Source organism: Panthera uncia, chromosome D1, assembly GCF_023721935.1.
Source record: "Panthera uncia isolate 11264 chromosome D1, Puncia_PCG_1.0, whole genome shotgun sequence".
Lineage (NCBI taxonomy): Eukaryota > Metazoa > Chordata > Mammalia > Carnivora > Felidae > Panthera > Panthera uncia.
In genome coordinates, this window is record NC_064808.1 from 38,837,107 (window position 1) to 38,863,447 (window position 26,341).

Sequence of the window (26,341 nt, forward strand, 5' to 3'; positions counted from 1 at the left end):
CTAGGGGTCCAAGATCCCGCCCCGCTTGGGCCCTGGGCGCTGCCGGAGCTCCCGCGCCCCGCCCGCCAGCCCCGCGGGCCCTGCGCAATTCCCGGGGAGAGGCGCCAGGCCGCCCGGGGGCGGGGCGGAGCCGGGGCTGGGGGGTGCCGAGCCGACCCGGCGGCTGCGCCGGCGACTCCGCAGCCCAAGCGCATTTGGTGGGGCGGCCGGGCTAGGGAGCGCGCACGGAGCGCGGGACGGAGCGCCGGGCGGACGGACCGACGGACGGACGCCCCCGCACACGCAGACGCACAGAGCTCGGCGCGGCCCCCGTCACACACACACAGACACACACACACACACACACACACACACACTCGCGCAGACACACACAGGAACACACGCAGACACACGCACACTCGCGCGCGCACATCCTCCCGCCAGCCTGCCCGCCCGCCCGCTCGCCGGCGCCCGGAGCCCGCTCTGGCCGGTAAGTGCGGCGCCTCCGTGGGCGCCTTTGTGTGGGGAGCCGGTAGGTGGAGGGCGTGGGGTCCCTCCCGGGCGGCCCCACGACCGAGACCTCCTCCAGCCCCCGGGGCTGAGAAGCCGGCGCCCGCCACCGCCACGCCCCCATGGGGCTCCCTGCGCCCCCGGACTGGGGGAGGGGGCCCCGCGCCGGGGAGGGGTCCCGCCGCTGGGTACCGGGGAGAGAGCAGCAGCCACTCCCCACGAAGCTCGTGCACGGCTCCCGGGAAGGATCGAGACGGTGGTCCCGGGTCCGAGCCTCGGCAACCGAGGCTGGTGCGCGGCTCTTGGCTGCATTGCCTCTCCAGGGTCTGAAGCCCCGGAGGGAGGCTGGAGATCGCAGCTAGCCTGCTGGCCTGTAAAACGCGGCTCCCAGCCTTCCCTTCGTTTCGCCTCCCCCGGACCAACCGTGTAGCTTAAACAACCCGCTCCCCACCCACCCCCAAAATAAGCGCCCAGCGCATTCCCCTCCCCCAGCATGCCCCTTTTTCTTAGATGAGGCCCAGGCTCCTGCAAAACCCGAGACTGTCCGAATCAGAGCCCTGAGGGGCTTACCTTAGTAAGGATCACTGGCTTAGAGGGTCGGGATCAGATGAACCTTTGGAACTCATTTAATCCCCTCACTTTGCAAATGGGGAAACTGAGGTCCAGTGAGGTGGCTTGACCAAGGTCACCAGAGAGTTAGTGACAAAGCCTGCATTCGAATCTAGGGTCTCTGGCTTTCATACTCATTTTCTTCCTACATAATTCAATCCTATACCCATTGAAGCCCCTGAACCCCAAAATTCATCTGAGCTTCTTTGTAATTCCAGCCCTGTCTCTACTTGGAGCGGTAGGTGCCATTCATTTGCTACCATCCTTACTGGGGGGACGGGGGTAGGGGGGTGGGGGGGGGAGGGTTGGCCTTTAGTTTGCCTCAGTCAGCCCCAAAGGAGAGCTCTCTCATGCAAGCAAACACTCCAGGTTTGGGATTTAATTTGGGAGAATGAAGCAGCTCCAGGCCAGAGATCAGATTCCATAGTGTTGGGTTCTCCCAGGGGTCACTGAGCTTGTGTCCTCAGTTGGACCGGTTGACGTGGCATTCAGGAGTCCACCCCTTCCCCCACCTTGACCTGACTCTATGCCATCCCAGTCACTCTCTCCTCCTCCTTAAGGGCCTGGGTCTTCTACTCCAGCCGGACCCTTTTCATCATCTCTTTGCAGAGGTCCCCAAGTCCTTGATGTCGGGCCACCCCTTCCTCCTTCATGTCTGTTCAGTATGGCCCTTGGTGTTGCTGACAAAGCTTTGGTGGAAGCTTGAGCTACAGCCTCACCAGGCTCAGGTGGTAACTCAGGGCAAGGCTCCCCTCAAGGGCAGCTGGGTGTCCCCAGAGCTGAGCCCGGTGCCTGGCGCAGACAGGGTGCCCCGAGAGGTACGTTGAAGGAGTGCAAGCTGGATGGTGAATGGATGAAGTCAGTCACTTTTGAGGAGATTTCGTTGAATGAGATGGTTGGCAAGGAGGGCAGTGTTCGGCTTCTGGGGGCCTGAGGCTCTCGTCTCAAGAGCTGCCTTCCTGAGTGGGGTGAGCAGCCTGGCACGGAGCAGAACCAGGATGACTAGGTGGCATAACTCCAAGGACCACCACCCATATTGTGGTCCACATAAATGGCTTTGTCCTCCAGAGCCGCCATTGACATATACTCTAAAATGAGTGGTACCCCTGGATTTTTGCCGAGCAGTGACTCCCACCCTGGGAGTGAGGAGATCTCGGTTCCAGGCCCAGGTTCTTCCTCACTGGCTGGACAGTTTCGGTAAATGCTCATCACCTCTCTGAGGGTCTCAGTTTCCCCATCTGAAAAATAAGATCATTGGCTTGGAAATTTTCAGGCTATCTTTTAGGTCTGAACTGTTGAAAGGGTGGGGTGGGGGAGGGGAGCACTTATTTATATAACTGCTGTGGGCCTGACTTTCCTCTTCTATTACTCTGTGAGGGAATAAAATGAGATGAGATAATTTATGTAGGGTACTTAGCGCAGTGCCTGGGGCACAGGAAAAGCTCCAGAATCGGTAGCTATTAATACCATTAGGGCCCCAGCTTTGTGGATATACCCTCTGCTTCTTCCCTCTTCGGATTGCCTGAGGATATGGGATTTTAGGGCCTCAGAGTCCCTCTGCCTCAGAAAATCCCTTCCCCACTGACCTATTCCTGGATTTAGGGCTCATCCAGCAAGAGACCTCCATGAAACCTCCCCGGGACAAGTCACACTTTTGTTTACCCGTTGTTTAGCTGCTGATCATGACCGAATTTAGTCATTTATTAGTGCCAAAGCTTTTTTTTCGCTGTCACTTACATTTAATTCTCCTAACACACCCATGATAGTCATAGTGTGATTGTTCCCATTGCACGAATGGGGAAGTTAAGACTCAAGAGTTTAATTTATCTAAGGGTGCATACTTCGTAAGTCTCAGACCCAGAGAGCTGTGGGTCCAGCTCAGATCATCTGAATCTGGGTTCTGAACTCTTTCTTCTACATCTCATGTTGCCAGTGCTTTCTGACACCTGCCCCAAAAGAGAAACAGATGACCTTTGGGAAAGAGTTGAGAAGGATGGACTTTATATTCTTCCGGAAAATCGGGAACCGCTTCTTGGAGAAGCTGTGTAGCGTTTGAGTTGGGTCTAAATGATGAGTACACTAGAAGAAAGGAGGGAAAGTATTTCAAGTATTGGAAGCAGCATGAGCAGGAAACAGGCAGTGGGGCTTCTAAGGCACATGTAGAAACCAAAAGCAGTTCGTTCCAACTGGAGCAAAAAGGAGAACCGAGGGGTTGTGAGACGGAAAGCTAGGTAGGAAGGTGGAGGCAGTTTCTGGGAGGATTGAATGCTGACCTAAGGGATTGGTCTTTAGTTTCTTTTTTTCTTAATTTTTTAAAATGTTTTTTTATTTTTGAGAGAGTGCAAGCAGGGCAGGGGCAGAGAGAGAGAGGGAGACAGAGAACCTGAAGTAGGCTCTGTGCTGTCAGCGCAAAGCCCGATGTTGGGCTCGAACCCACGAGCCGTGAGATCATGACCTGAGCTGCATTTGCCACCCAGGCATCTGGTCTTTAGTTTCTGGGTAGGGGAGAGATGTGATCAAGCCTGGCCATGAGGAAACTCATCCTGGCTGCCCTGTGGAGAACAGACTGGAGGGGAGGACTTGCTGGGAGGCAGCCCAAGTAGGAAATAATGACCGTGGTCTAGGTGAGAGATAAGGGGGGGGCGGGGCGTTGTAAGAATGAAGAGAGAAAGGAGTTGATGCAGGAGACCAGAGGGTCACCAAAATTGGCAGTTATGGGTGCTGGAGGGATGGAGGAATGAGAAGTCGTGGCAAGGTTTTGAGCCTGAGTGGGTAGGAATGTCATTCACAGAGCGAGCCCAGCAGGAGGAGGAATGGGGAAGCCTGAGTGGGGGCCATGGATCTGACGGGGAACCATAATGACTCCTGCAAAGCTGGCTCACTGAGCACCCCAGACTGTCAAGAGCCAGTTTGTTCATTCATTCATTCAGTCTCCAGATACATATAAACATCTGTTATGTGCCAGGTTGTTCTGGGCTCTGGGGATACATTGCTGGAAAAGATGAACTTCCTGCCCAAGCTCTACCAAGGGAGACAGAAAATAAAACATAAGTAAAGATATGACATTTCAGGGGGTGAGCAGTGCTCTGGAGAAAAATAAAACAGGGTGGGGAGGAGGAAGAGTGAAGGAAGACTTTTGCCTTTAGATAGAATTGCCTTGGAGAAGGTGATAGTTGACCAAAGACCTAAAGGATGTGGGGAGACCAGGGGGAATAGCATTCTAAGAAGAGAAGACTGCAAGTGCAAAGGCCCTGGGGTAAGAATACCTTGGTGTTTTGAGGGGCTACAAGAGATAGGTAGAGAGGAAGTTTGGTAAGGGAAGAGGTAGGAGAGAGGGGCAGGGCCAGATCCTGTAGATGTTTACAGGCCTGAGGAATAAGAAATCACAGTGTTAATGAGTCCCAAGAGAACCAGAGTCCTGTTATTCTTGTATTCTTGATGACTAGCAGGCCGAGCCTGACACGCAGCAGTGGCTCACTAAATAGTTGTTGAATGAATGAATATTAGAAATGACCATTTGTGTATGAAGCTTCATACCTCGGAACCATACGAACCCCTAAATAAAGATATTATGGGATAGTAAGCTGCAGTATGATCAAAATGATAACACTCAGATGATTTGAATGTGCTGTCATTCAAGTATGAGAAGCCCTCAGTTTGCAGATTTGTTCAAGAGCAAGCATCTTGGTGAGAATTTCTAACTTTGGGCTAATGTAGGGGATAAACTGTTCATGGCCAAATCTCCTTGTCACTGTGATGGCAAAAATAAAGACCCTAAATTTGTCCTTCCTTTGCATGGTGAGGTGGTTGTTGAACTCATTAGAGAGGCTTCCACATGTCTGTCTTAAGAGTGGAAGTGTTCGTTCCCCTCTCCTGGAACTCTCTGGAAGCCACTCAGGGGGATTTGTGGATTTCATGTGGGTGTCAGTTCCAAAGATTGTATGTTTCATCATCTGCCTAAGGGTGTTGCCTGGCCTTAAAAAATGAATAGTATAGGGGCGCCTGGGTGGCGCAGTCGGTTAAGCGTCCGACTTCAGCCAGGTCACGATCTCGCGGTCCGTGAGTTCGAGCCCCGCGTCAGGCTCTGGGCTGATGGCTCAGAGCCTGGATTCTGTTTCCGATTCTGTGTCTCCCTCTCTCTCTGCCCCTCCCCAGTTCATGCTCTGTCTCTCTCTGTCCCAAAAATAAAAAAATAAAAAAATAAAAAAAAAATAAAAAATAAAAAATGAATAGTATTGTAAAAATAACATGACCATACTATAAAGCAAATGTTAAGGTTAGCCATGGGTTTAGATGTCCCATTCTGTTTCTTCTAAAGATCAGTATTTTTTTTTCTTCCTGCAGTTTGTTTTACATATTTTTTTAATTTAAATTCCGGCTAGTTAACATAGTTTGAGTTTCAGGTGTACCATATAGTGATGCAGCACGTCCATACAATGCCAGGTGCTCCTCGTGACAAGTGCAATCCTTAACCCCCCTCACCTGTTTCACCCACACCCCACGCCCCGCCCCTCCATTAACCGTCAGTTTGTTCTCTATCGTTAAGAGTCTGTTTCTTGGTTTGCCTCTCTCTAAAGGTCTGTATTTTTTAATAGATGAAATCAGCCCACATCTAATTGTAGTACATTGCAGTTTTCACTTAACATTGTATCATAACTTCTGTGTTCCATCAGGATCTTCTTTTTAGCCTCAGTGGCTTTACTGTATTTTGCTTAACCATTTCCTCATAGGTCGATATAGAGGTGAACATCCTCAACCACAACTTTTCTGTCTCTGATTCTCAAGGCATCCGTTTTAAGCATCCTCAAGAGGGTAGATGATGGGACCAAGGGGGGTCTAAAGAGGGGCCCAAGGATAGGGGAAGGGGTGACTGTGGGAAAATGTGAGTTGATTTCATGGACACCAATGATGTGGCCCTGGGTCCTGGGGCAGAAAGAGAACAGGGGACACCAGAGCAAGAGCCAAGAAAAGGATGGATAGGGAGGTCATGAGTCAGGAGGCCAAAGTCAGTAGAGCATTGAGGGCATGGCAGAGTGGTACCCAGCACCCTCCGGTTCGAGACGGAGTCCCTCCAGCATTTTGTTGATTCAGTTCGGGGTGCTTTTTTAAAATTATGAAGTCCATAAAGTTGGCTCTTTTAACCATTTGTGAGCATACGGTTCAGTGGGGTTACGTACATTCACAGTGTTACACAGCCATCACCACCATCCATCTATAGAACTCTTTTCATCTTGCAAAACTGAAACTCTGTTCATGAAATAATAATTCCTCATTCCTTCCCAGCCTCTGGTAACCTGTACTCTACTTTCTTTCTCTGTGGATTCACCTGTTCTCAGTCCCTCATACAAGTGGAATCACGCAGTATTTTGCCCTTTTGTGTCTGGCTTGTTTCACTTGGCGTGATGTTGTCAAGATTCCTCCATGTTGTGGCATGTGTCAGAATTTCCTCCTTTGTTAGGACTGAGTAATATTCCATTGTACATATATACCACATTTTGCGTATCCATTCATCATCCGTTGATGGGCACTGAGGTGGCCTCCAGCTTTCGGTTACCATGGACAGTGCTCCTATGACTGTTGGTGAACACGCACCTGAGCCCCTGCTTTCAGTTTTTTGGCTATGGACCTAGAAGTGGAGGTTTAACTTTTTGAGAAGCCATGGGGGCTTTTATTAAAAAGGATTCTTGTGGGCCCACCATAAAAAAAGTCACTGACTGAAGTCTTAGGAGTTTGGAGTCTGGGAAGAAGCCATGAACGTTTAAAAAGTAGATTTTTGGGGGCACCTGGGTGGCTCACTTGTTGGGTGTCTGACTCTTGATTTTGGCTCAGGTCAGGATCTCATGGTTTGTGGGATAGAGCCCTGCATCCGGCTCTGTGCTGATAGCGTGGAGCCTGCTTGGGATTCTCTCTCTCTTTCTCTCTGCCCCTCCCTTGCTCCCAATTTCTTTCTCTCTCTCTCTCTCAAAAATAAATAAATAAACACTTGGGGCGCCTGGGTGACTCAGTCAGTTAGGCATCCGATTTTGGCTCAGGTCATGATCTCACAGTTCGTGAGTTTGAGCCCAGCGTCGGGCTCTGTGCTGACAGCTGGGAGCCTGGAGCTTGCTTTGGATTCTGTGTCTCCGTCTCTCTCCGCCTGTCCCCCACTTGCACTCTGTCTCTCTAAAAATAAGTAAACATTAAAAAAAGTTTCTTAATAAATAAATTAAAAAGTAGATTTTTATGGATTCTGCGTGGCCTTAGAGATAGCAGAGAGGAAAGAAGGCAAGAATGGAGTACAAATGAATCCAGCCTCCATTTCTGAAGAATTACTGTGATGTGGAGACATCATGGGTGGAAAAGAAAGCTCTCAGGAGAGGTCTTAGTGGATGCAGTTCATTCATGCATGCAAGTATTTACTGTGCCAGGGAATCCACACGGCCACAAGGACCCTGCCCACAAGGAGCTTACAGCTCTTAGGTGTGCCAGAGAAGTAACCCGGTGATCATGCTCCATACTGCTGTGTGCTATGATGATAATGATAAACACTGACTTTTTCTGAGTGCTCATTATATTATCTCACCTAATCCTCATAACGGTTCAGTACAGAAGGTCTTTATTTCCCTCGGCTTACAGACTCCGAAGGCTTAAGGAACTTGCCAGGAACACACAGCAAGTCAGTGGCAGAGCCAGAATTCAGACCAAGGCAGTCGCTGTCCTCTCGTGTAGGGCCAGTGGCTGTGGGATCACAGGAGAGATACCTGCCCGGCATGGAGATCAGAGAAGGCTTCCTGAGGGAAGGGGTGAGGCAAGCATTTGAGTGTAAGTCAGCTGTGTCCTTCTTTTGCCCATGATGTCAGGAAATGGTTTTTTGTGGCAGCAGTGTCCCGTCCCACTGCCGGTGACCTGATCTCCCAGGGCGCCCCTCCTCCCTGAGACTCCATTTCAGGGGAAGATGATCATTCATCATCCGTGGTGCTTATCATGAGGCCTGGAGGCCAGATGGGGGGCATTTCCTTTTCCCTCTGACATCAACTGTCTCTGACCACTCAGGCTAGCCTCCTTTCAGCCTCTTCTGGGGGGCCTCAGAGGGACGTGCAGGGCCCCTCCTGGGCCTGAGCAGCTTCAGGACAGCAGGCTGAAGTTGACCAAACACAAAGCCCCAGAGTGGCAGTGCCGGTCATAGGTCATTCTCCGCCATTTCACTGCCCTGAGATGCCTGGATCTCATGGGCTCCCATCATGGCCAAAGCCCCATCTTCCCCAAACCCAGAAATGGGCAGTTCTCTCTGCTCTGTAAACCCCTGGTGCTGCCTGTGGCCTGCACCAATACTTCCCAGTAGGGCCCCTCTTGGCCTTTGAGTGGGAGAGCTCTTCATTGTGAAAGCATCCCTGGCCCCGTCCTCTAAATGTTGCCAGCGGCACCCTCAGTCGTTGTGACAACCAAGAGCGCTCACACGCATTTGTGAGATATATTTTATGGGGGGACCTTGGGTGGCTTGGTCGGTTAAGCGACCAACTCTTGGTTTCCGCTCAGGTCATGATTTCACGGTTCTTGGGTTCAAGCCCCACATCGGGCTCTGTGCTGACGGTGCGGAGCCTGCCTGGGATTCCCTTTCTTTCCCCCTCTCTCTCTCCCTCCTGTGTACTGTCTCTCTCAGAATAAATGAATAAACTTAAAAAAAAAAAAAAGAGGGGCGCCTGGATGGCTCAGTCGGTTAAGTGTCTGACTTCGGCTCAGGTCACGATCTCGCGATCCGTGAGTTTGAGCCCCGCGTCGGGCTCTGGGCTGATGGCTCAGAGCCTGGAGCCTGCTTCTGATTCTGTATCTCCCTCTCTCTCTGCCCCTCCCCCGTTCATGTTCTGTCTCTCTCTCTGTCTCAAAAATAAATAAACGTTAAAAAAAAAATTTTTTTTTTAAAAAAGATATATTTTATGAACAGGGAGACGTATAGACCCTAAATGTTGCCTTCAGTGAGTCTTGACAACTGAATGAAGTTATGGAACCATCACCGGGATTAAGATGTGGCACATTTCCAGCAGCCCTGAAAGTTCCCTCTTTCTCCCTTCCAGTCAGTACCTGCCCTCGGAGGTTAACTGTTGTTCCTGGTTTTGTCATTCTGGATGTTTTATCTGTTCTTTTTTTTTTTTTTTTTAATTTTTAATGTTTGTTTATTTTTGAGAGAGAGAGAGAGAGCTGGGGAGGGGCAGAGAGGGAGACAGAGGATCTGAAGCGGGCTCTGCACTGACAGCTGCGAGCCTGATGCGGGGCTTGAACTCACGAACCGTGAAATCATGTCCTGAGCTGAAATTGGACACTCAGCCTATTGAGCCAACCAGAACGGTTGTGTCTGTTCTCGATCTTCATATGAATCGTATCATAGATGTATTGGTGGAATACAGCAGTTTGGGGGATCCACCCATGGTGTTGCACCCCCAGCATCACTGACACGGATTTCTAAATGCCAGCTCCAGTGGCGATACCTGCCTTCATCCTACTGAGAATAAGCCACCTCCGGGTTTAAGTCCGTACGCCCTAGCCTGCTGCACACAGCCGTCTGCCGTGGCGTGTGAGTCCCCTCTGCTGCCCACTCTCCAGCTGCACCAAGGTGCCCTCTTTCTCCTGCCGCCCTGCTCTTTTCATCTCTCCTGGTCTTTGCCCCAGCAGTGTTCTCTGCCTGGAATGCCTTCCCCGCTGTTTGCCAAACTCCCACTTATCCTGAAGATGCTCGTCGTCTTTCTGTGCAGCTTCCCAGATCTTCGCATTGTGCCCTCCTAGGCACTCCTGTAAGACAGCCTCAGTTGACATTTAGCACATTAAAAAGAATTTTTTTTTAATGTTTGTTTTTGAGAGAGAGAGAGAGAGAAAGAGACAGAGTGTGAGCAGGCAAGGGATAGAGAGCAAGGGAGACACAGAATCCAAAGCAGGCTCCAGGCTCCGAGCTGTCAGCACAGGGCCCGACGTGGGGCCTGAACTCACAAACTGTGAGATCATGACCTGAGCCGTAGTTGGACGCTTAAGTGACTGAGCCACCCAGGTGCTCCTGACATTAGCTCCTGACTTTTGATTCGATGCTCTAGGCTGGCAGCTGGCTGAGGGCAGGGACTGAGTCTTAGACCCAACAGAACCTGAGAGTAAAGAAATGGGTATAAGATCATAGCAGGCCTTGTCTCAAGATTGTGTTGGAGGCAAACTGGATTCACAACAACTGTGCAAAACAAATCTCAGCCACCCTCTGAAGCTGATAAAAGAGACACGGTGAGACATCTCTGATTATAGATTATAAATGTAGAGTGAAACTCACCGCCAGTGAGGCAGAAACCTCCAGCCCTTCCGCAGAGGATCTAGCATCATGGGAAATGGCATCAGTGGGTTCAAAGCAGTGTAGCTCAGGGAGCCAGGGAAGAGACCAGAGTCAATCAGGGAAGGCTGCCTGGAGGAGATCAAGTTCCAGCAGTTTTCAAAGAGTTACATAATCAGGGGATAATTCACCGAGAGCCTTAAAACATGATCCAAAGCCGCCTAGATCCATCCTCTTGTGACCCTGGTCCTGAGTCTCACATGGCTGCCCTTCCCTTTCCTTTCACTTTTCACTCACTTCCTTCTTTTTCTCCCACTTAGTCCCCCCTCCCTGTCTTCCTTTCAAATCTGAGTGTACAAGGAAATGCTGGATGCACATTGCCCTGCCTCCCATCCCTCTTCCTCTGCTCTGGGCTCCGTGTCGTGGGCCAGATAGGAGGAAGCCTGTCCTTTGCCCCTTCTTAGCCTGGGCAACTCACGGAAGCCCAAGTTAAGGGCAGGAGAGCCAGGGAGCAGCCCAGGGTGGGGTGCAGGCTGTTGCCAGATTCTGAGTCACAAATCAAATCCTGGGAGAAGAATTTAGCCAGAGGAGAGGTCAGCGGGCCCTGGACTCACTGGAGAGGCTTCCTGAAGGAGGCATGGTGCTGAAGCAGGCCTTGGAAGGGCCCGAGGCCACAGCTCAGACAGGAGGAGCAGGGAGGCCTATGCAGGAAGGAGGAACAGGAGAGACAAAGGCTGAGAATCAAGAGTGAGCGTGGGAGGTGGGGCAGTTTTCCTGGTGAAGGAGGATTTGGGGAATCCTGTGAAGTCAGCCTTCCAGCCCCAAGGGTTTCCAGGGCTGACGAGGGGGACCTGGAAACAGCCCGGGGCTCTCCAGAGGGAAAAGGAGTCTGTTCTGCTGGGGAGGCCCTGCGTTGTTCTCATTAGCTCCAGAAACACCTGACAGAGCCCGAGGAGAAAGGAAACCGACCTTTGTAGCTGATGGCACTGCCTGGTACAAAGAGCTGGAGCGTCTCCTGTGCGGAGTTGACTTAGAGGGAGCCAGGAAATGAAGCTTTGAGCCAGGTCAGCTGTGATAACGAGGAGGCTGTCTGCCTCGGGTGGCCTGGTACTTTCTGTACTTCAGTCACTTGCACTTTACCACCACCCTGCAGCAGGCAGCTCTGTTTTTCCTGCGGCCCAGAGGAAGAAACTGAGGTTCAGAGAGGTTCAGACATTGGCCAGGGATCCCATGGGGAGAGGGTGGCAAAGCGCACAGCGTTTTCAGCCGGGTCTCTCTGCCTCTCAATCCATCCTCCTTCCGAGTGCCATGATTGCTCTAAGGTGTGTGACCTCAGAATGGTCAGCTGTCATGTTTCAAGGGATTCTACCCATAACTGAGGACCTTTGTGGACAACCTGTCCTGGGCCCCAGGTCTCCAGCTGTGCAGTAGCACGAGGCACTGAGAGGACTAACTATCCTTGGCCCAGGACCAGGCTCTGTCCCGTCTTCTCTGTTGGCCATCTGAGCAGGACTAGAGTGACACTTACCTGCGCCCGTGCCGGTCCCTAACCCTTCCAGGTGCCGATTAGCTCCTATACGAAGTGAGGTAAAGATACCTCTTTCACCAGGTGGCTGTGAGGGTCCAATGAAAGAAAGCATTGGAAAGCACTTGGCGCATAGTAGGTATGCGGCTGATGTTTATTACATCTGAATTCAGGAGGTCAGACCCGCTTCCATTTAAACCTTGACTCCTGGTTCCATCTGGTCTCTTTCTTTCCCATTCCATTATACCCTCTGTAGTCTCTCCCGGCAAAGGAGCCTCAGACCTACCTGTTTCCAGATGCCGCCTCTGCCTCACCTCTCTCAGGCCCTGCATCTGACTCTGTTTTCCTGAATCTTTCACCAAATCCTAAAGTACCAGGGTCTTCCCAGCCTGTGCTGTCACTGCTGGGGCCAGGCCTGAACACAGTAGGGTTAAATCAGAGGCAGAGGTGGGGAGACTCTGGCCCTCACTGTGGGGTGTGGCAGGAGCTGGAGTCCTCACTAGCTGCAGCGGGTGGGTGGGCGACGGGGGAAGGGGGGGACAACCCTCCCTCACTCTGAACTCCGGCTCTCCCCTCTGGAAGTGCATACAGGCCCTCCGAGAAGTGGTTTTGTAAGTGATGAAGAACAAAGCAGATAACACACGGGACCATCGTGGACGATCCAGAGCAAGGCAGAGGCACAGCTAGTCCGGGCCAGGGGTGGGTGGGCATCAGGGACACCTAGGGCTGAAACCAAAGGTAGGTTAGATACCAGCAGCACAAAACCATTTGTGATCAGGGTGGATGTGGTGACCTGACACAGGCTAAGTGAGAATGCTGGTTCCAGGTGGGTTGGGGAGAGAGTCGCAAGAGTGGACAAGGCCTCAGTCCTAGAAGGCAAGCGACCAAGGCAGAGACTGCCTGCCAGGGTATCAGGCGAGAGGCCAGGTGCTGGGACCGGGCCAGGGTCAGAACCAGACAAGCAGCAGTGAGTGTGGTTAACAGCTCCCAACAACCATTATATCCGCTAACTCTTCCAGAGGATACAGTGTTCCAGGCATTCCTCCAGGTGCTTTAGCAATGCTATTTCAAAGGTGAGAAAACTGAGGCACAGAGAGTTGGAGTAAAACTCCTGACCTCCTCCAAGACTGGCAGCGTGACCCCTCACATTCATAGCTTGAAATCAGCCACCGTGGGATCATTTACACCAGGGAAATTGGCGAATGCCACTCATCAGGGCTCTGAAAATTCATTTATTTATTTACTTTCCTGAGAACCAATTTATCAGTATAACACAAGACTTATTCTAGAGTCTCCGTGGACCTCAGCTATGTGGGGAAAGAGAGCTGTATTAACCGAGAAACAGGCAACACCTGACATACAAGATGGTGGCAGCTAACGGTTTTGGGAGTTTACTGGGCCCCATTCTAAGCATTTTCCATGTATCTTGTATCAAAACTTCTGGGAGGATCAAAATTCACTTAATCTCCTTAAGAATCCTTTGAAGTACACTGGTTATTCCCATTTTACAGGTGAGAAGACTGAGGGCATAGGAAATTCAAGGATCTTGCCCAAGACTGGGCAGCTACTGAGGGATCTGGAGTTCATACTTGGGCAGTCCAATCCCAACGCCTGTATTTGTGTGTGTGTGTGTTTTGTAAGTTTATGTGTTTATTTTGAGAGAGACGGAGCACTAGCAGGGGAGGGGCAGGAAGGGAGAGAGAGAACCCCAAGCAGGCTCCACGCTGTTGATGCGGGGCTCCAACTCATGAACTGTGAGATCATGACCTGAGCTGAAACCAAGAGTCAGGCGGTTAACTGACTGAGCCATCCAGGAGCCCCTGTACTTTGTGTTTTTTAGTGAGCCATTTATTCATGCTCGGGGTCTAACCTGCTTTTAATTTAGTTTTTCAAGAAACAGATCTTGAATATCTGCCTGGTGTCAGATAGAGTACAGGCACGGGAGACAGGGAGGTCCGTGTCCGAGGCCCTACACTTAGTGGTTTAAATAAACCCTGGGCCTCGGGTTGAGGCAAAGTGAGTTTGAAGCCTGGTTCTGCCACTTACCAACTGTGTGACCTTGAGCAATGACTCAGTCTCTCCAAGTCCCAGTCTCTCCGTGTGTAGGAGGAGGACGAGAACTGTGTCTAGTTGGTTGGGTTATACTGAGGAATCTGCACTCGTTGTAAAGCACAGGTTTGTGCACAGATACCCCGAGTGGGTTGGGGATGCGGGCACCAACAGATCAATTCTGAACAGAGACGTGAGAACCGAAGACGGAGTGCCCAGTTCTTCCTAAGGGACTCAGGGACAGTTCTGCTGAAGAGATGACGTTTGAACAGGATCTTGGAAGGGGCTTACAGAGCTTTCCAAGCAGGGAAGGGAAAAGGGAGCTTTTCTAGTGAAGGGAAAAGTATATTCCAAGGTGTTACAGGTAGGCGTGAGCATATAACTGAATGGAGATGCCAGAACACCGTCACAAGAGGTACGATCATGCCTTCGCGCTGCTGATTGCCAGTTTTCCCCTTTAGTTTACAGCTAAACTCTGTAGCTGGGGCTTGGGAGGTGTCGAGAGAGGGCACAGAATGAGTGTTTTTCAGAGTGCTGGAAAACATGGTTAAACCAGATGACCTTTAAACTCTGAAATCTTCTGATTTTGGTGGGGGCGGGGGGGGGGTGGCTCACCACACAAATAGGGCCACCCATAGCAGATACTAATCACCAGAACTGGACGTGGCCTCTGTCAGTAACTGGCTAGGGTGGGAATCCCCCCACACACCTGGAGATTGGGCGGCCTTTGCCAGGCTCCATGGACCAAGGCCTTGTTTCCCTGCTGCTGGGAGCGCCCTCTGCTGGTCCCTTGTCACTCCCCTCCATCCGCCTCATTAAATCCACCTTGACAGCCCTGAAATTGAACTCGACCTTAAGGAGAGGCCCTTCAAAAGCCATTAAATTTGATTCTCTTGATTTTCAGTTGGCACTCCTGAGACTCAGAGGAAATGACTGGCCCAAAGTCACAAGGTGGTCTTGGGCAAGAGCCCAGGGCTGCTGGGTCCTTGGCCAGTGAGTGCATTTGTCGCTTCCGTAATGGAACACGGCTGCCACCATCACCTACACTCTTCACCCAAACCAGTCTCTCTGGGCTGCTTCTTCACACGGGGAAACCTGAGGCCACAGGCCAGGGCAGGACTTCCGGTCACTCCCGTCATGGGGAAGGCACACAAAGCTAATGGCCCCTCAGAGTGAGCTCCTTCAGGGCCCTGGGCAGGAAGACAGGTACGCTAGCATCCACCCCTCTGGCTCCTTCACTAATTTGCCCCCTGTGTGAACCTGGAAGTCACTTGGCCCCCAAGCCTTAGTTTCTTCATCTGTAAAATGGGTTGCAGCCACATAGACCTATAGTGAGGATTTTTTTTTTTTTTTAAAGAAAGTCTGCTGATGCGTTCGTGTCCACTCTCTTCCTATTTTCAGAGCATTGTTTTCAACAAAGGCTGAAAGCCAGAAGAGAAGAGAGCTTAGGAATATGGGTGGCGAGGGGCAGATCTGTCATTACTAGCTGTGTGGCCTGGGGCTGGTCACTTCACTTCTCTGAATCTCCATTTTTTTCATCTAGAAAACATGGGTAATGAAAGTATGTTCCTCCTAGGGCTGTTTGAAGAATTAAGGTCTGTCTCACCTCCCTAGAAAGAAGAGGAGGGAGATGGAAAACAAGAAGGAAGTGTTTCACAAATGAACATCTCAGTCAGTGTCCCCGTCCCATGTCACACTCCATTTTCACTCTCCCCTCGTCAGACAGATTTTCTCTCCATCTCTTGTATGTGCCCTGATTTCTCTTAACTCCAGGCCTGTTCCCATGCCCTCCTTCTGCCTAGAACAGCCCATGTGCCCCTCTCACATTCCGTAGCCGTTGACCCCAGCTCCTCCTTCACATCCTAAATCCCTTCCCGGGAACCTCTCCTGATATCCCCGCCTCATTAAGGGCCTCACTGGTGCCCCCACAGCACCCTGCACTTCTCCATCGGACTGGCCACCTATGTCACCATTGCCTTTGCTGACCTGCAGTCCCCCATTGTGCCTTGAGCTACGGTTCACGCCATGGCCTGCACAGAGAAGCTGTTTAATAAACACTTGTTGAGCAAACGAATGTTCTAGTCCCTGAATCTGTCTCACACAAAAGATGGAAAACGTCGTGTTGCCCGAGCCCCTCCACAGGCTGGACCTCTCCAGCATCCACCTTCCCTTCCCTTCTGCCACACCTACACCCCAGTCTCCCACCAACAGAGCAGGATGGAGAAGTCATCATTTATCTGGGCACATCCCAAGCAGAGAACACTCAGACCCTGTGTTTGGGATCCAGAACACTCCAAGTTTGCAGTCTGCTCAGACGTGGGGACAGATGGCTGGACAGTGGACAGCTGGGCAGGGAGGGTAGGCAGCTTGGCAGGATGGAAATAGCAGTGAACTAAGCATTGGGAGCCCAGGGCTCAGAGCCTATCTGTTCCCCAAGTTCTCTGCACACATCAGTCTGAGTTCTTTGGTAACCAGCAACAGAAACTGACTCAGACATTTAGGCAGAAAGGTCTAACACAGAATAACAGGTAACAGACCTCTGGTCTTGGGCCCTCCTGTGGCAACGGATAAGCAGGGCACCAGGAGAAGAGAGTGGTGACTCCCAAGAGGACATTTGGACTTTCTAACTCTCTGAAAACAGCTGTCCGTGCTGTGTGACGTGCCGTCAGGCACTTACCCTCTCTCGCCTCAGTCCCCCATCTGGGTGTTCTAAAGCTGGCTTCTCTCCGTTCACATCTCCAGTGTGCTTTTCTGCGGAGGAACTTCCTGCCCTGGCCCCCGATGGCGCCTTTCCCCATCCAGACACCTTGGGAATGAATTATGAGGAAGCCAGGTGAGTGATGTGTGTGGGCTTCCCTGCAGCTCAACCCGTTGAGGAGGACAAGCCCTCTCCATGTGCATGCGCTGGGACGTGTGACTCATTTGCATGAAGCAGTCAGCCCGATCATTTGTCTTCCATGAAAGCAGCATGTCCTTGGCCCATGCGTGCTGAACACGCTGATGAACATCTCGATGGCATTATGGGCCGCTTTATGATCCTGGTCTGGCTGTCTTCTTCAGGCCGGGAAGATCCTAGCTAGAGTCTGTCTTCCCAGAGCCCCCAAAGCCACTAACCCTAAGACACTGCCTTCCACTTGACCTCTAATGTGTCCAGCAATAGGCTCAGGCCCTGAACACCTGGGATGCAGAGGTGGCTGAGGGGGTGGGGATGCTCTTAAGTGACTGGAAAGCTGGTGGGGGGAGCAGGTGCATAAACAGCTAACTATAGCAACAGAACAAAGTAAGAGGCAGAGAGAAGTAGTGAGCCAGGAGTGGGGGGGGGGGACCCCGAGATGGGAGAGCTTGATTCTCCCCAGGAGATCAGGGACTGCTCCATGAAAGAGGTCATGTTGAGGATGAGTAAGACCTGGCAGGAGGGGAGAAGGAAACTTCAGGCTGAGGGAAGAGTGGGAACAAAGGCCTAGAAGTCGGAGTATACGGGGAATAGCGAGGTCTGGTGGTATCAGAGCTCTGGGAGGGTCATAGGAACTCCATGTTAACAGTGATGGGTGTCCCGGGGGCCCCGGAGTCCCAGGAGCATGAAGCCCAGGGTAGAGGCACATCTGCCTGCGTTGGGTCCGGAGGTTGTTGGGGGCCCAGGAATCAGTCTTTACCATCCTAGCGCCGCCTGGCCCCTCACCCACCCAGGAAGAGGATGCAGGTCTGCCTCCCTCCCCAAACCTGTCAGCTATTTCTCTACACTAGTCCTGGGCAATGCTGGCATTTATTCCATGATACCTCCCATCGGCACCCACCCATCCCCCCTCCCACCCCCACCCCCCCAGGCAGAGGTGAGGTGCGCCTGGCCCATCCCAGACAGGCCTCTGTTAGAATGCTGACTTACCCATCCTGCAGCAGGTACCTGTCCCGTGTCTCCCCCACCAGCCGTGAGTTCCAGGAAGATGAGGTGGGCTGGTCCAGGTCCCATCTCCAGCATCCAGCAGTGGTAGAATAGCTGTGGGGCACACGTTACCTTCACACACGCGCGCACACACACACGTAAACAGAGGGCGGTGTTGCCACGCAGGCTGCGAGGGGTCTGACCACCTGACGTTATAGATGAGGCTTCAGGGGCCCAGGGTGAGAGAAGATTCCCCAAAGTCATAAGTGTGTTGGAGGCAGAGTTTAAAGGAGACGTTGGGTTCACAGCAGACTGTTTGTAATAGCCAGAAGGTGGAAACAACCCTGATGTCGATTGCTTGATGGACAGATAAATAAAAGGTAGTGTATCCACACAGTCACATGTTATTCAGCCATAAAAAGGAATGAAGTATTGATATGTGCTGCAACCTGGATGAACCTAGAAAACATCATGCTGAGTAAGAGAAGCCAGACACAAAAAGACCACGTATTATATGATTCCGTTTATATAAAATACCCAGAACAGGCTAATCTATAGGGACAGGAAGCAGATTAATGGGTGCCAGAGGCTGGAGTGGGGAGGATGGGCAGGGGGGCTCCCTAATGGGTACGAGGTTTGCTTTTGGGGTGATGAAATTGCTCTGGAACTAGATAGCTGTGGTGGTTGTGCAACATTGTGAATATATTAAGTGCCACTGAATTGTACACTTCCAAATTGGCTAAAAGAGTGAATTTTATCTTATGTGTGTTTTACCATAATTTTAAAAAGGAGTGGATTGGGACTGGATCAGATACTACCGGCCAGGTCTGATGTCCCTTCCTCAAACACATGCTACTGGTCCCCTGTCCTATTATAGACCTCCCCTGCCCAGGCGAGGGGTGGGGAGCCCATGGCACCTCTCGGGTCAAGGGAAGCCCCATGGTCAAGTGGAAGGCTGCCTCACCAGGAAGGCAGGATTCCTGGTGGTGAGGCCTGCTCCTTACGTGCCTCTGCCTGGGGCCTAGCCCCCATCACCTACCCATCCCGCTGACCATCCTGCTCCCAGCTAGCGCCCGATGTTTCTTACGTCTCAGACCTCTGTGTCTTGCTCTTGCCGTCTGTGCCATGAAAGAAGTTCTTTCCCTCGTGACCCCTCATCCATGTAGAAACATCCTTTAAAAAGAAAAAAAAAGTCTTATTTATTTGAGGGGGAGAGAACATGAGGAGGGGAGGGACAGAGAGAGGGAGGCAGAGAATCTGAAACAGGCTCTGTGCTGACAGCAGAGAGCCCGATGCAGGGCTGGAACTCGTGAACAGTGAGCTCGTGACCTGAGCCGAAGTCAGACACTCAATCGACTGAGCCACCCAGGTGCCTCTAGAAGCATCCTTTAAGAACCTGCTCCTATCTTCCCCTTGCAGAAGACTGCCCCACACACAGCCTGCCCCCTCACCGCAGGCTGAGCTCCCCAAGGTATCTAGTGAATAGGTCATCCTCGATTAAAGCAGGTGTGGGTGCAGTCGGTCGTATTTGTGTGTGTGTCTTCCAGAGATGACTGGGAGCTCTGTTGGGAGGGGCCTGGCTTGTTTGTCACTGTATTCCTAGGACAGCTCTGGTGCCTTGCTCACAGGCCATGCTTGTTGAATGAGGCAGTGGCTTTGGGAAGGTTCTGTCCCCACCCAGATACTCTCCATCAATGAAGGAAGGACAGGCTGGGTAATCTCCAAGTCCTTTTCTCTCTGGGGCTGTCTGGCTATAAGAGCAGCGGTGCGGGGCCAGCCCAGCAAGTTGCTGCCTGTTGTCGCAGGAGGCCAGTTTTCTGCTCCTTTTGCCCAGCTCCTAGAAATGGAAAAGGAGAGAGAAGGAGCCTGCAGTAATCTTACTGCAAGCAGCTATTTCTGCTCTTGGCAGGGGGGGAGAGAGGGCAGTGTCCAGAGACTGGGCTTCTCCATCCTCCCTGAATGGACCATCTCTTCTCTTCAGAAATCTCATTAAAACCCTTCCCCGAACAGCCTAGCCACGCAGGCTCTGGCCGGGGTTGCCTGGAGTCCTTCAACGACAAGGCCAAGCAGCGGGCTTTTGCTCCATTTTCCTCTACAGATGAGAGGTGCTACTCTTTCTGCTTTTCTGATTATGAAATTAGTCATTTTCTAGGAAGCTTATTTATAGAGTCCGCTGCATACATGCAGCCCTGAGCTATTCTGAACACGGCTTGGGGCCTGGGAGGCTTAAGGTGTGAAAACAGCTGTGAGTCACACATGGGTCCCCTTCCAGAGGTTTCTGGATACCTTGGTTACCTTTCTGCACCCAGCCAGGAGCCAACCCTCATGCTCCTGGTGCTCTTTACTCTAAAGAGAGAAAAGCCTCAGGATCCCAATCCCCCTGGCCACCAGCTTGATATATTACCCGGACCGAGTCAGACCCGGATTCTGTGCTCCATTTTCCTTCTCTTCTGAATGAGGGGCTTTCTGGATGTGTGATTCTGTGCCTGCTCTGGACAACAGCTGTGGAGGGGGGTTCCAGGGGGCTTCACAAAGACCTGCCCACAAGGCAGCTCAGATAATGGCCGTGTTTGAGGTTCCTGATGCTTTTTCCAAGAAGGTCAGGGCAACATTCACTTATTCAACAAGTGATTATTTGCTTATTTATTGAATGCCTATGATGAGCCAGGCACTGTGCAAGACTTTGAAGACACAGTGGTGATTAAAACAGAAATGGTGGCCCCTGTCCTCATATAGCTTACAGTCTAACTAATGTTAATCTCATAATGGCATAAATTAAAATGAAATTTCAAACAGTGTCAAGTTCTAGGAGCGAAAAGTACCAGGAAGTAGAGCCGGGGCAGCTCTCTAGGCAGAGAGAAAAGCATGTGCAGAGGCCCTGTGGAGAAAAGAGCCTGTCCGGTGCAGCTTAAGTGCAGAGGACAAAGGGAAAAAGGGGGTATAAAATAAGGCTGGAGGGATAAATAGGGGTCAAATCATGCAAGACCTAGTAAAGCATGTTAAAGGATTTCTGTATTTTTTCTAAGTACAATAGGATGCCATTAATGTATTTTTTAAAAAGAAGCTTAGATGATAAAAGGTTGAGTTTTAAAACAGTTGATTCTAGCTCAGGCCTGCCCCATCCAGTTGTGCAGATTGTAAACTGCACAAACTATGAAGCCATATGTATTGGAACCATGTGGAGAATGTTTTAGGGGCCAGCTTGAATGAATGCCAGAGACCAGTTAAAAGACTGCCAAAGTAATCTAGGCAAGAGAGGCTGGCTTGGACCAAGATGTAGGTGGTGGAGAGGAAGAAAAGTGAGAGATTCAGGAGACATGTAAAGGGCCTTGAAGATAGCCGCCTTCTCTCTGCAGGAGGGCCAGGCTCCGAGATTTGAGAATCTCAGAGTCCCTGCCGGTCAGAATGAGAAGATAAAACAATGCAATGCCAGTTGAGAGCAGAAGAAGTCAGAATGAAAGGGGTCACCCTTAACCCTGTCTGTCTATCCTTAATTGTTTCAGATCTGCAGCTGGGCCTGAAACTGGCCTCAGGACCAGTCCGAGAGTCAGGATTGCAGAAACAGTGGGCAGAGAGGCAGCTGACCTCTTGGACTTCATGGAAGTATTATACCGGCAGTGCTGTATTAAAGTTTCTTTTGGCTGCCGGTTTCAGAAATCAGTTCACACTGGCTTAAGCTAAAATGTTGGAATTTATTGGAAGGATCCTGGGGCATCAAGACTCAGGATGGGCAGAAATGGAGCGGCCCCAAGGCCCGCAGCATTAGCGGTTTTTAGGACTTTCTCTCCAGGGCACTGTAGCTGCCATGATTTAGAGCCAGCACCTGCAGACTCCAGGCCCCCCACCCCCCGGAATGCATTTGAAAAACACAGGGGAGAGGATCTGATCGACCCAACCTAGTTGGTGTGTCTAGCCTTGATAAATCAGCTGCTGCCAGGGATCAGAACATGAAGGGCAGACAGCCGCTGGAGCCCATAGTTGATTTCAGGCCATCCCCAGAGTAGGGGAACCCCTGCGAGCTGCACAATTGCCCTCGGGGTATGTCTGCTCTGCAGACACTTGATGAGGTCTAGCTGATCTCCAGCAACCTTTTCCCAGGTCACGGGTTAAAGGAGAAAAGCTAGGCCCCATGATAGTCTTGGAAAGTGCCCCGGTAGGCTAGAAAGAGGGCTCTCTGATGTCAGAAAGAAATAGAACATTTAGAATATGCAAAAAAAAATACGTATAGCTACGTTTTCTAACGATTTCTGAAGAGTTCTGCGGGCCACTGAGGCAGAAGGTCTTTGCAGGCCTTGAGGAGCTGGACGTAGACCGTGTGTTACCCACACCCCCCTTCTTGCTCACGCATGGTTCAAACCCACAGGAGCTAGGAGGCACAGCAGCACAACAGTGAGAGCCTAGCCTAGAGTCGTAGACTGTAATCTCATGCCCCACTCCGCCCTAGTGAGCTGTTGTGACCTTAGGCAAGTTACTGAACTTCTCGGAGCCTGTTGGTTGATCCCTCATCCATGCTGGAGATTTAGTGTGATAAATTTTATAAGTGCCTGGCACATAGCAAGCCCTCCCTCCATGGCAGAGGTGATGGTGGTGGTGACAGTTGTAGGGAATGCTACTGCTGATTATTCCACAGAGAAAATGCCTGCAGAATTCTGCTCCTGCCTCTGCAGCTTGTCCCTTCTGTAGGTCGGTCCTTCTGTTCGGGTCCCCTGCTGGGGTAGAGTTATTCAGAGGGACGCAGGGCAAGCAAGAAGCCTTTTTTGTCTTTGTTCAGGGTTTTGCCTTGATCCCTGCTCATCTCCCCTTCTCCATCTGCTGCAGGAGTGAGAGAGAGAAGCACCCTGCTGATGACTCCGAGGGAGGGGCCCTGGACATGTGCTGCAGCGAGAAGCTGCCGGGTGAGTCTTCCTGGCACCCAGGTGCCCCCAGAGTTCCGAATGCAGGGAGAGAGCCCCGGATGACACGGGCTGGAGAAGAGCCCGCTTAGCTGTGAACTTGCTCGAGAGGAGTGACTCAGCTGGTCACAAGGTCTCCGTTTAAATGAGGATTTGTTTTTCTAATCCCTGATGTCTTTCTGACCTGTTGTCATATGAAGCTGCTCTGGGCTCCCGTGGAGGGAAGAGCAGGCACCGAGGGTGTGCCGGGAGGGGTGGAGGGAAGGGTGAAGAGCTGGGGGGGCCAGGGCTGCTGGGGACGTGACCGCCGGCCGGCGGTGTGCGGGGCAGACTTCCGGAGGTAAGGTTAGGAAACACAGACAGGCTGGGTCTGGCGTGAGCTGACGGTGGGGCAGGTAATGTGGAGAAACCACCCAGCGGCCCTGTTGACGGAGCTGCCTGCGAGTGTCAGCTTTGTGCCTCCTGAATCTGGTTGATCGTGCTTGTGGGGAACCTGGGCGGCTGAACCACAGGCCCTTGCAGTCACCGCGGAGACACGACCGAGGCACTCTTGCCTGTGGGGTGGCAGCATGAGGACCAAGTACCCAGGCCATGGAAGGAATAAAGGAAAGGAGAATAGGAGGAGTTTTCAACATATTGTTTTTTCTTTTTATGGAAGTCTTTTTTTTTTCTTACTTACAACAAATATCCGTTGTAGGAATAATAGAAAATCTGACAAGTGAAAAAAGTTATCATCATCCCATAACACAGTACGTTTTCATCTTTTTTCCAAACCAAACCTGTAGCTTGTCAGAAACCTCATGATCGGTGAGGAACCTTAGAGTAGAGTCTTCAGTGATACTCTTTAGGATGGACATTGAGAACAAGGAGGTATGACTCTGAAGCGATGATTCTTTACAATAGGTAGTTATTTTACTCACACCTTGAGCCAGTGGCCCAGCTACTAGGGAAGCTTTCTCAGGCCTCCAGGTAAGGATTGAGCCCTTTGGTGCAGTTCATACCGTGTCCAGGAGGGGGTGCCATTGCTCAAAACACTTTGGAAGGCCTGTTGAGATGGTCTAGGATGGGTGTCATCTTACAGGTGCCCTTGTGGGGACCCGAAACAGCTAGCTTGAAGAACAGAATTCTCCAGAGGGATATGAGAGCTGTCTGTGATTATATGAAAGGTTGTCTTTGTGGAGGGGGCAGCAGATTCGTACTGCGTGTCTTAAGCGTCTGGCATAAACCAGATACGGAGAAATTAAAGAGAGGCCTGCTGGCCCACGGGATGCAGAACTTTCTTCCTGACTCTGAAAGTGGTCCGGTCGTAGAGCTGGATAATTCAAGAGGAGGAAAATGAGTGTTCCATCACTGGAGGCATTCAAGTATTGTCTGGATAGACAGTGGAGAGGAAATTTCCACAATGGGTGGGAGGTCGAGATGACATCAAAAGTCCCTTTCAACTATTAAGCGTTCTGTGATTCAGATATGAGTCATAGAATTCAGAGATGATTGTACGACCGGGGATGGCCCGCTGGCTAGAAAAAATCCACGGAAAATAGGACATGATGTATAGGAGTCCAGAAAGGAGCACAGTGTGAAGGGAAGGGCAGCGGCTTTGGCATTTGAGTCTGGCTTTAGGCTGTTTATGGACAAGTCCCTTACCCTTTGCTGGGCCTCTAGTCCTCATTTGCAAATGGAAACAACAGCAATACAAGTGTTTATCATCACAGCGGTATATTTATCCTTACAGGGATTAAATAAATATAATCACACAAACATTCATTCCACAAATGCTTTTTGAGCACCTACTATGTGTCAGGTATTATCCTAGGTGCTAGGAATACAGTGGTGAATAAAACAGACTTGTCCTTGCCTGGCTGTGAGCCGCTTCTGGAAAATGGGGTGGAACCACAGGAGAGAGACTACAGTAATAAGAATAATAGGGTAAATTCCAATCTTCCCCAAAAGCCAGCAGCCGACTCAGAATGGAAGAGGAGTATTGGTCATCTCCTTTGGAGCCGGCACATTGCCTTCCTTATGACAGGCACTGTTCTAAATACTCTCACATACACATCGCACGTGATCCTGTCCACTGCCCTAAGTTGTTCATATCATTTCCTGTCCCAACTTAGAGATGAGAGGACCAAGGCCCAGGGAGGTGAGAGTCTGTCCAACGTCACATAGCTAGTGTTTGGTAGAGTGAGGGTTCACTTCGTGCAGTCTCTTTCCAGAGCCCATGCCCCTGGCCACTTCCCCATTCTGCCTCCATTGTCACTGTGGACACCCATCATTTTCTGGCACCCTGTGAACTGAAGCAGGAAGAGCTAAGGTGTGTCTGTCCCCAGGGAGGAGCCTGCAAGAGATGGGCAGTGTCACTGTGCCTGCCTCATCTGCATTCTTCTTCTGGAAAGCACTGCCTTCCAAGGGCTAGGCAAGTCATAGGCCCCTCTAGACTCTCTCATGATGCCATTGTGATAGGATTTTGCAATGATGTTTTGCAATGATGTTCTACCCTGCTTCCTCCATGGGACCATGAGTTCTTTGAAAGCAAATGCCTATCTGTTTCATCCTCCATGACCAGCCTTCATTCACTCATTTCTTCATTCATTGAATGACTGTTCGTTGAGCACCTGCCTGCACGGGGCACTCCTGTAAGCAGTAAAGATTCAAACAGAAAATCTCCACACTCACAGGGCAGTGTTGTGTGCTGAGTAAGAGCAGGGACTCTGGACCTAGGCTTGATTCCACCACTTGCCCCTGGGATGATCATGGGCAAGCTATTTAACCTTTCTGTGCCTTGATTTTACAAAATATAATCAAGAATACTGGGGTACCTGGGTGGCTCAGTCGGTTGAGCGACTGACTTTGGGGCTCAGGTCATGATCTCACAATTCACAGGTTCAAGCCCCGCATCGGGCTCTGTGCTGACAGCTCAGAGCCTGCTTCAGATTCTGTGTCTCCCTCTCTCTCGGCCCCTCCCCCGCTCACACTCTTATTCTCTCAAAAATAAACATTAAGAAAAATAAAATTAAAAAAATATACTATTTACTACCATGCAGAGTTGTTGTAAGATCACATGAGTTAATGAAAAGCTCAGAACGGTACCTGGCACATAGCAAGTGAGCTATAGGCATTGCTATTTAGAGAAAGATAGACACTGAGTAACATAAATAAAATATTTAGCATGGCAGATAGTGGTAAGTGCTGTGGAGAAAATTAAAGCCAAGAAGGAGGCATGAGAAAGGACCTGGGGGGTGGTTTGGCATTGTAAGTAGGATGGTCCCAGAACCTGGTAAGAAGCAGACTTCCGTAAATGCTCATCAGTCAGAACCACTGACCTGAGCAGCAACCTGGACATAAAAGGAGGGGGGCGGTTATAAAGGCTGAGAGAATCGGGGTGCAAGGCCTTCAGAGAATGAGCTCACGGGCATTGCAAGCAATTGCATAATGATGGGGTAAAAATACAGCCCTCCAGTAATCTGTTCCCCTCCCAGCTGGCTTCCTGCGGGGCGAGACGAGGTGGAGTGAGGGCTAGCCATGCCTGCGTGACTCACGTGTTCCCACACGCACCGCCAGCAAGGGGCGGCATGGCCAACACGCCCGGCCACGGTCACCCGGACCTGAATCAGCACCAA

General features: G+C 51.1%; 1 protein-coding gene across 1 annotated transcript in view; it reads left to right on the forward strand.

Moving 5' to 3' along the window:
- Positions 1–386: 386 nt before the first annotated feature.
- Positions 387–26,341, forward strand: part of PTPN5 (protein tyrosine phosphatase non-receptor type 5) — a 55,047-nt gene continuing 29,092 nt past the window's right edge. Inside the window, exons 1-3 of the mRNA XM_049618110.1 lie at positions 387–469; positions 16,695–16,785; positions 22,651–22,727. Coding sequence (XP_049474067.1) covers positions 16,766–16,785; positions 22,651–22,727 — 97 coding nt within the window. The 5' untranslated portion in view covers positions 387–469; positions 16,695–16,765. The remainder of the gene's footprint in view (positions 470–16,694; positions 16,786–22,650; positions 22,728–26,341) is intronic.